We start from the raw sequence: 10,688 nt of genomic DNA, 5'->3' as shown, positions 1-10,688 counted from the left end.
TAGAGGCACGTACCCGTAGTATATAGTCTCTATAATCCTAGAGGCCTTACCTCCTTAAGGATTTATCTCCTCTACAATCTATCTATTCCAATAATCGTGTCTTATAGCCCCCTGTTTATAAAGTCCCCTTATATATAATTAGTAAGGCTCCTTAAGCCAATTGCTTCTAATAGGCTTTAAAAACTATATACTTAAGGCCCAAAGGCCCTAAGGCACCTTTTTAGCTACTAGATATAGTACTAAGCGTTAGTTAGTTAATCTATTTAGGGCTCGGCTGCTATAAAAGTTTATTGTGCCAAGAATACACTATACATAATTGGGAAACCACGTAAAAAGAACCATAATAGTTTGGGTGAACGGGCTACGAGCGGGCGTCTTGCAGGCGCACTCAATGGGAAAAAGGCTCGGAGTGGCCAAAAGGTCTAACATTAGATATTTGCTACGCTGGCGGCGGGGCTGAAATATTCTCAGTTCAAGTAGAATTCCTATGGCAATACTTAGGTTCAGCTAGTTACACCATAAATACCTTTGTATACCTAGATAATAATTATCTTCCTACACTTGCTGTCCTCGAAGAGCTCTCCTTGCATGATGCCATGAACATAAGCGTCACCAACAAGTTCCCATCGGCCAGAGTTTTCAAATTGCCTCAAGGCTAGAGGCACACTAGAGCCTTTGCAAATAGACAACAGATCTCCGACTTTTGCTGTGCCACTAGCTAATCCAATGTAACCCTGGGCAGTTCTGATCATTTTCCGATTGAGAATAAAACGCCCTTGTAATTCGTATTCAAGGAACGGTTTATTAGAGGTTAAATGCCAGATAAGAAGGAAAAAACAGTAGGCGAAGCCTATAGGGTGTAAGAAGCTCGGGATATCCTGCACGCGAAATCCTGAATTGCGAGTAGCACGTTTCCAAAATTCTGCCGCAGAAGCAACTTTGGTCGATTTAAAAAGCTCGCCTGCACAAACAGTCTGCCAAAAGATGTCGTCCAGGGCCTGGTCAGGGGGTAATATCGTACTCGAATGCGTTCTTATCATTTCCTGCCAGGTGATGATGACCATGCGTGCCTTCAGGAACGTCCGAAGCGTTTGGGTCCAGCTTTTGCCAATACTAATCAAAGTAGTGATAGCATTCGGCAATTCAACACCTTCAAACACTTGTCCAACTTCTGTGATGGTATCGAAGACATAGCCTTCAACAATCAACTCGTGAAGCGACGAGGAATAATCAGGCACATAACGCGAACTGCCTGCTGCAGCGAACTTGGGCCGCGTTTTGGGCCCGAACCTTGCCTCTGTGGCAGCGAGCGACCTAGGCCCTATGCCAAATGTCGACGCCATGCTAGAGCTAGCGCAAATGCTCCAATCTGGCACCCAGGACGGGAGGCCCGGTAGTTTCAGCGCTGTAAGCAGGGGTGGGCGACTTAGGAGATCCAGTGTTTCGGTGTCTCGCAATGCCTTCACGGCTACTCTCCGGTATATGGACACTGTGTCCTCTCTATAGCTGATTCGCACTCCTCTGCGTGTGGGCGAAGTTGTGACTAATCCACAAAACGAGAATACTTTGTCTCGCGGGTCTGCGGCCGAGCAACGTTGCTGACGGAGAAGCAGTCCAAGGAGTTCAATGTTGCTGGACTTGTATCGACGGCGCTCACTCTCAATAGCCGCAATGTGTTGTAAGGAGAAAATAAAAGCAAGTGGAAATTTGACAGCACACATATTTTGCAGGGCCCGAATCAGTTCTCCCCAGTCATACTCCACGAAGTTCCATAGTATTGTTGGCTTGTTGGAAACAACGACTTCCTGGACTACCCACGCTCGCTGGAACCACGGCCTACGGAGCATGCGAATCAAACTGAGGTAAATTTCGTTGGAGAATGGCGGCAACGTGCGGCTCACCCCTGTCCTAGTGTCGCGAATAGTTATGGACGGAATATTGTGTGCACGGTTGAGCCAACGGCAGCCAACCAGCCCGATCTTGACAGAGAGTGACGCAAAGACAGAGATTCCTTTCTCATGTCTGTCGTTTAATTCGCCAAGCCAAATCAAAGTCCTACTTGCCTGCGCATATACGGTTCGCATGAGCCGTACTTGGTTGTCTTTCTCCGCCGTATCGGATTGGTTGATGCACACTGCGTCCGCCCATAATGTGCGTTTTCTATCCGAGAGGCGAAGACCGCGAAGAGCTTCCTCAAGATTCCTAGGGACATTCAACCTCTCGTTATTGCAAGTGATGGCACGCTGACCGCGAGGGTCACCCCAGCAGTAAGAGAGTGCCTCATACGATGGGCTGTCGAGTAAGGAGACCGGCTTGAGCTGGCATTGGACGGGATCTATAGAGCGACCGGGAAATAGTTCAAGTAAGCGGATTGTCGGCTGTGCAGACGTTTTTCGTCCTAACTTCAAAGGTGGATAACGAAAAGTGGAGGTGAGATCGTTGGAAACACGGGACACCGACTGATATGTCAGGGTTCTTGAGACGTAAAAGGGCAAGGGACAAAGTCGGGCGAACGGGAAGGATGAACTGCTGTACTGCAGATTAAAAATACTTATTTCGCACCGAGGCAGCATTATCCATTATCCAGTGTGCCAGGAGAGATAGTTGTTGGTATGAGATTATCTCAGGTGCGTGCGTACAGGTCGGCCAGACCACGCTAAAAGGTCGGCCCGATAGGCGAAACCTCCGCCCGCCACACCAAACCCCACCCTTCCCCTCCCAACCTGACCCTACCATCCACCCTATCTTTTCTTATATATCTATCTTAAATCTATTATAAAAATATTTTTTATATAATAATTATTACCTTAAAGAGCTATATAAGCTATTTATAGTTTATTTTATAGTAATTTTAATAGTTTAAGCTATTTATAAAGCCTATTTAAACTAAAACAAAATCCTATAAAGGTAAATAATAAGTTTTTTCTAATATATTTAAAACATGTTTCTAATACGTTTAGAATATATTTATAACTAGTTGTAAACCTATTTTAGCTATATATAATTAAAATATATTAAGAATTATTATTAAATATAATTTTAGTAATTTAACCTACTTTATTATAACTAAAAACTATATATCTATATATATAATAATAATAATAATAATTCATTGCTTAACGTCCAATTTGGATCCCTATTAGGCCCACGCGGACTACTCCTTATTTACATATAGGGAGAAAACTCTATTTAAGAAAAATAAGAAAACCCCGTAATCTATCTCCCCGCCTTTTAGAACTCGCCTACTTAACGCCTATAAGTTGCCTATAGTACTCTACTACCTTACTATTTAACCTCCTTAGGAACCACTACTGCCGTAACAAGCCTACGGACGCGCTAGTATCATAAACTATTACTCTACTACTGTAGAGTTACTAAGGGGCACCTACTGCTCGCCCCCTTACCTTCTATTACCATTTCCCTTACAACCCGGAACTAATTTAACACATTTTAATTAATAAGCTACTAGGTAACCGCCTTAAGGCCTTTTTATATTAAGAGCAGTGTATTATAGTTCTCTATACCAGTTACTAAGAGCATTATTTCTTAATTAGTGCGTAGGGGGCATAGCAGTATTACGTATTTTAGTGTCTGTCTTAGCTAGCCATATTCACATCTCGGGCTACCTACTAGGATACCCACCCAGTAAAGCCAATCTTTTAGTCCTATTATTCCTATTCTTAAGAGTATTACTATTATATTTTCTACCTTTATTAGGCCTTTTTAAAGCCCTTAGATATTTACCCCCTATAGCGTTAACTATGCTATAGCTTAGGTTCATTTTACCTAAGTCAGCCTCTATACCTTTAACTCCCATTTACTTCTCTAGTGTTAGTCCAACCAGTATTATATTATAGTAGATAGTTTCCTAGCATTCTTACGTATTTTACTTTAGCTCCTTTCTCTATCTTACTATTATTTTTACTAACCTTTTATACATCTCCCTTCCTCCTCTATATAGGCCTAGGCCCTAAAGCGGCACCATTTTTCTTCTATTTTCTTTACCTATTTCTCTAATATCTCTTCCCTACTTTAGGGTTATTAGTTTGTTCTCCTACGGGGCACCCTAGGGTCCCTCTATAGTTTACTTAGGCGTGTCTTAATGTACTTTATAATATTAGAGTTACGTTTATTTTATATCCTTTATATTACAGCGGCTTTAATATATAACTATAGGGGGGGAATATTAGATTTCTTCTTAAGTAGTACTGTAGCCGTTTGCTTATACCCGCCTATAATACTCTAGAGGCAGGCTGTCTAGACCTTTTAAAGTAGTTTAAGAAGTAATTTAGGGGGGCCCTTCTTAGTTTCTCCAATGGCCTAAATACTGGATCTATATATTATAGTTAGCCGGACAACTGCTATATATAATAGGCGTAACCTCTAAAAGCATAGACCCTATATAGAGTTAACAATCCTAGATAAAGCAATAAACTATACTTAGCCTTTATAGGCCGCTTATGCCGTATATACGCTCCAATAGAGCTTACTGTCTACCTATACTCCTAATACCCTTAGGCCCTAAACTAGTTAACCCCTAAAGCCTTAGATATAAATTATATGCTAGAGATCTACAGATTAGTTACGTTTTCTTATAAAATAGATTAGCTAGTATTTCTCTAGTAAGAATTAGACTCTATAACGTTTTGCCTATTCTATATAAGTATTATAGGCTTTCTCTAGTGTTCTGCAATTCTCTGCGGCTATTGGCCCGTATATAATTAGGTTTGTATTATTAATAAAGCCTATCCCCTAGGTTACCCCTTCCTTAAAGAAGTCAAGTAGGTTACTTATAAAGAAAAGGAAGAGTATAGGCGAGAGGGGTAATCTTTATGGTATTCCTGTTGCAACTACAATAGGGGGGCTCTGGTATCCGCTAAAGACTAGTAATGTTTCTTTCTAGCCTATAAACCCTTAGACAAATTATATAATCTATTCTAGGAAGCCCTTTACCCTAAGGATATATAGGAGACGCTCGTGGGGTATATTATTATAGGCACCACTAATGTCTAGGCTAAGCATTAATACTANNAAGTCCTTTNNNATCGCCNATACAGATTTAATAGTAGTAGCGAGTAGCGTAAGTGCTAATAGTGTTAAGCGGTTCTTTCTTGCCCCTATTTAGCTTTATAGTAGTAGGGCNTNTTNNTCTNCNNTNTCTNCTATNNGTTCCGCTATTACCCTTTCTAAGATCTTACTAAGGGTGTTTTCTAAGGCAATAGGGCGGTAGCTTCCTGGGATTAAGTAATCTGCTTTACCTTCTTTTCGTAGGACAACCGTTGTTATAGATCTTCCGAGTCGCGGGTAGTAGCCTATAGCAAAGCATGCTCTAGCTACATCTACAAGCTAAGGTGCTATAAGTGGCCCATAGGTTTTTAGGGCCTTATTTAGAATCCCATCTAGTCCTAGTGCTATATTATTTAAAAGGCGGCTAATGGTTCTAGCCATTTCCTCTGTTGTCATGTCGCTGTCGACCCGCAGGCAAGTCACCGGTGTTTCGCCCGTAATATCACTGAGGTCTACTGGAGCCGGTTGGGGGAAGAACCTTTCTATAAGGATCTTTGCCTTCTTATTGTTGTCGTTTGTGGCCAGAATACATATGCATTGTAGTGCTACGAGAGTTACTATACACAGCAAGTTTGCCTAAACTGCTTGCCCAGTTCCTTGCCACGGTTACGCAGCAGCTAGTGGACAAGGCCAGCTCCTACCCGCGTGCACCTGATTTGCTCCATAAGCCTATCCTTATAGCCTGCCCCTGCCTAAATAGACCGACACGCGCATCCGTCCTTTTGGGCTATACAGACAGTGTCGTTAATAAGGTGTTGATCCTTCCTCTAAGACAGGTCCACTAGGGGTCAGAGCCCAGTAAAGGGGTGAGATCCCTGGAGTCGTCTGTCGCTGCTATTGTATACCACGCCCTATAGCCGTTGCCAGCTGCTTCGCGTTACCTGTGACGCTCTCACGTCGACAGGCCGACCGTGTCTTGCAGGCGTGGGCCCATAATAACTCGACGCCGCGCAGCTACCGTCCCTTAGTCGCCTACTAACCAAACTTGTTGTCCTCCCATCTTAACCAACACCTGCATTTAAGTCCGTTCCAGCCTATCCCATTAGTCCGTTCCAGCCTGCCACCTATAGGCCCCTAGCTCTTGCAAGAAGGGAGGATTAACGTCGCCCTAGAATAGGAGGATTAACGTCGCCTCAGAACAGGAGGATTAACGTCGCTAAATGTGGTTGATGGTGTTGAGATTTTTCCTATGCCCTCGCTGCTCTGCAGTCTTAGAGCGGAACAAGTACAGAGGTGCCCTATCGTCCCTATAGATTCCGATCGCTTCCACTAGCAAATGCAAGCGCTGGCTTATGGCCCTAGGTCGGTGCCTAGGTAAAGAGATATTGGGTAGTTTTTAAGACCATTCCTCTGTTCTTGATAAATTGCCTTATATTGTTGTTAACGAGCGCCAAGACCCGCGAAAACTCTGCTGCTCTGACGGCGTCAAGGACGACGCATTCGAAAGCGCCCTCTAGCCACGACGTAACGCCGCTGCATCAGTAGCAGACGAGATCCTCACTCTCAGCTCGACCGTACGGTCAAGATAAGACGGAAAGGAACCCCCATAGGACAGTATAGGTCGGATCTCGATTTTAAATAAGGCTTAAATATAAATATATTTCATATTTTATATACTTATTATTATATACTAGCTTTTATTACTTTTAATAATAATAATATATATTAAAACTATTTTACTTTTATTAAAAGCTATTTACTCTCTTTATATTAGATCTTATATTTTATAAAAACTATTATAAATTCTAAGGGTATTTATAATATTTTTACCCTTTATATTTAAAAGAATTAATATTATTAGCTTAAAAATATATATTTATACTTATTAAATTAATATAATAAATATAACTTTTATTTAGTACCTAAAGAGCTTAAATAATTCTTAATTATAAATATAATAAAAGGAACTTTAAATTATATATATTTAAAAATAGATTAGAATATATTTAAAACTAAATTAGAACTAGATTAGAACTAGATTAGAACTAGATTAGAACTAAATTAGAATATATTTTAAATTAGATTAAAATATATTAGGAACTTAATTTACTTTTATAGCTATATTTAACTCTAATATACTATTTTATAGCTTAAAATTTTTAATTTTAATTATTACTAAAAGGAAGTATTTTAAATTAGAATATATAGTAAATATATTCTAAATATATTCTAAATATGTTCTAAATATATTCTAAATATATAGTAAATATATTCTAAATATATAGTAAATATATTCTAAATATATAGTAAATATATTCTAAATATATTCTAAATATATTCTAAATATGTTCTAAATATGTTCTAAATATGTTCTAAATATATTCTAAACATATTCTAAACATATTCTAGCTAGTTATTTATAATAATTAATTTTAATTAAGAGGTAAGTTATATAGTAGGATAAGCGATTTAGGCTTAGTTAACTATATAACTTTATATTTTAAGTTAAGGCTACCCTATATAGGGATTATATATTAGCGCTTATAGTAGGCCAACCTTTTAGTATAGTCTAGCTGACTTAAACTATACTATTTACTTACTTTATATTAGATCTTATATCTTTTAAAAAAAAATTAAAAAATTTAAGGATTTTTAAAAAAAATTATTTTTTGCCCTTTATATTTAAAGAACTAATATTATTAGCTTAGGAATATATATTTAGCTAGTTTATATTATATTTAAATATTATAAACTTATTTATATATACTTTTTAAATAAATATAATAAATATAACTTTTATTTAGTACCTAAAGAGTTTAAATAATTCTTAGTTATAAATATAATAAAAGAACTTTAGATTATATATATTTAAAACTAAATTAAAAAGTACCTAAAATTAGATTAAAATATATTAGAAACTTAATTAAATTTTATAGCTATATTTAACTCTAAGATACTATTTTATAGGCTTAAAAAAATTATTTAAATTAGAATATATATTAAATATATTCTAAATATATTCTAAATACGTTCTAAATACGTTCTAAATATGTTATAACTAGTTACTTATAATAATTAATTTTAATTAGGAGGTAAGTTGTGTGGTAGAATAAGCGATTTGGGCTCACCATACGACTTAGTATTTTGAGCTGGGGCTGCCCCGTACAGGGATTGTGCATTAGCGCTTATGGTAGGCCGACCTTTTAGCGTGGTCTAGCCGACTTGTAACCACTCTCAGGTGCCTCAGCCGCTTCTCCGAGGAATTTGTGGCGTTGCATAGTCCCACTCTCTTGCCACTGCCCCACTCTGCCCAATTAGCGGCGCGCACTAACTCCTGCGAACTCCTGAGCCAATAGAACGTCGCGCTACCTCCTAGCCCCCCTGTAGCCCCAAAATTCCTCTGCGAAGCGTCTGAGAGATTATAGGCGCGCGTTTGCTGTAAACCGGGCGCGATTCTTAACGTATGCCAACTTTAAGCAACTCTAGCAGCGTAAATATACCAGTTATAGTCTTAGTACGCGATGCATTTAAATTAAAATCTCTTCTTTTATTTAATTATAATAATTATAATTAGCTAACTACTGTATTAGGGGGCGATATACAGCCTTAAAGTTTAAAGATATGTTTTTGAAACTGGTTTTTTTTGCCAGCTGCATCGAAACAACGGCCGTACTCTACCACTACTACTCTATTTCCTTCTAAATTTACAGAGGTGCCTCTTCTATCCTATAATAACCAGCTCACCTAGTTAAACTAGTAGGTATAGATTTGCTTTGCAAATCCTATCCCTCCGTCGTGCTGCGGGGGCTGCTTCGTAGCAGGGTAAGCTTTGGGCAGAGCCTCGTGTAGGGCTTTAGTAGAGCTCCGTGCAGAGCTTCGTGCGGAGCTTCGTGCAGAGCCTTGTGCAGAGCCTTGTGCAGGCGTGCAGACGTGTAGATTGTAGACGTGTAGACGTGTAGATCGCAGACGTGTAGACGTATAGATTGCAGACGTGCAGACGTGCAGACGTGCAGACGTGCAGACATTCGTACGGGCGTTCGTGTGATTAATTAACTGTATGGACGTTCATAAAGCCGTTCGTACGGGCGTTTGGTTGATTGATCGTATAGACGTTTATAGAGCCGTTTGTGTAGACGATTATAGAGCCTTCCTCGTAGTATATTAGTGCTGCATATTAGGAGAGCTTTGGAGCTCCGTACTAAGCTTCGAGTAGCTTTGAGCAGAGCCTCGCGTAGAGCTTTTAAGCAGAGCTTTTGAGCAGAGCTCCGTGCAGAGCCTTGAGTAGAGCCTCGAGCAGAGCGTCGTGCAGAGCTTCGAGCAGAGCTTCGATAGAGCTTTGAGTAGAGCCTCGTGCAGAGCCTTGTGCAGAGCTTCGAGCAGAGCTTCGAGCCGAGCAGAGCTTCGAGCCGAGCAGAGCAGAGCTTTGTATAGGCGTTCGTGCAGGCGTTCGTGCAGGCGTTCGTGCAGGCGTTCGTGCAGGCGTTCGTAGACGTTTGTAGGGACGTTTGTAGGGGTATTAGGGGGACGGCCGGGCTCTATCGCGGATGCAATATATAGAGTAAGAGATGAGCTTTTGAATAGAGGTATTGGCGAGCTAAGCAGCGCTATATTAGGGGGCGATATACAACGTTAAAGGCGATAGAACTGTTTTCTACTAGCGAGGCTGTACAGCCTTTACAAAAGGCGCCCATAATCTCTCAGACCCTCGGTGAGGAATCCACCTCGGCGCTCTGTAATTGGCTGCTAAAGCTAGCGCAAGCACTAACGCCTGCGGCGTACATGAGCTGCGGCGCCAGTCGCTAATTGGCTTAGGTGTGGCGGTGCCGGCCGCTAATTGGCTCAGGAGTTTGCAGGTGGATTTTCTCTCCAGGGTCTGAGTCAACTGAGATAAGTATGAGAGGCCCGGCTGATCGTCGGTCAGCCGAAAAATCACGTGTTCAGCCAGCCACCTGGGTCAGATTCGAGGATCTCCACAGCGCCACCAGCGCCAAGCTGAGGAGATTCGCGTATCCAGGGCCACCCGCTGATCGAGCCGCTAATCGACCCCGACCGTAGGGTAATTAGGGGCATTAGGGCCCCAAGTGTATATAAAAAAGTCCTCCCTACCTAATCCTTAATCGCGGCAGTATGTCTACTATTATACCTACTATATAAGATGGCGCTGACTAACCGCGTAGAGATTAATATCGCTAATAATGCCGAATTATGCGCTAACGCGCAGTATGTCCTTGCCCTTATGCGTGCCGTAAGGCCTAAGAATATGTCTTTAACGTACGATCTAAAGCAGAAGGAGTTTAAGGTAATACCCCCCCTCTTCTAAAAGTATTACGGCCTATAATTAACGCGTTATTTAGCCCTAGGCCTTCTATAAATAGAAGCAGTACTATAATAGTAATACCGTTATCCCTTGACCCGTTAGGGCGAGCAGAGGGGAAGGCCCGTGCGCGAACACCAGAATCAGAACAACGCGTAGAATTCAACCATCAAATACACCACCACCATGCCTTCTAATCACGCTAGACTTAATGCAGATCTTGTTCGGAAGACTCAATGTAAGATTCCCCCAAATAAAACGGCGAAAACCCCCCCCCCCCGAAGCCTTAGCCACTCTCCGAATTGTGTATTCCTAAGCACGGCTACCGAATCCCACTGATTTGATTGGTGGGCTCTTATCGATAACC

The 10,688-nt window shown here is 40.9% G+C and overlaps 2 protein-coding genes across 2 annotated transcripts; one reads left to right on the top strand and one right to left on the bottom strand.

Annotated features, from left to right (window-relative positions):
* Nucleotides 1–439: 439 nt before the first annotated feature.
* K441DRAFT_664102 (HET-domain-containing protein) lies at nucleotides 440–2,595 on the bottom strand. Its single transcript, XM_067649296.1, has one exon. It carries the CDS (start codon nucleotides 2,571–2,573, stop codon nucleotides 537–539), a length of 2,037 nt encoding a protein of 678 aa, XP_067501363.1. The 5' UTR covers nucleotides 2,574–2,595; the 3' UTR covers nucleotides 440–536.
* A 7,815-nt stretch (nucleotides 2,596–10,410) lies between these two features.
* Nucleotides 10,411–10,688, top strand: K441DRAFT_664100 (uncharacterized protein). The gene has a single exon (XM_067649295.1). It carries the CDS (start codon nucleotides 10,508–10,510, stop codon nucleotides 10,658–10,660), a length of 153 nt encoding a protein of 50 aa, XP_067501362.1. The 5' UTR covers nucleotides 10,411–10,507; the 3' UTR covers nucleotides 10,661–10,688.

Source organism: Cenococcum geophilum (genome assembly GCF_001692895.1).
Source record: "Cenococcum geophilum 1.58 unplaced genomic scaffold K441scaffold_36, whole genome shotgun sequence".
NCBI lineage: Eukaryota > Fungi > Ascomycota > Dothideomycetes > Gloniales > Gloniaceae > Cenococcum > Cenococcum geophilum.
The sequence above is the reverse complement of the archived record's forward strand: the minus strand, read 5'-3'. Positions and strand labels throughout refer to the sequence as shown.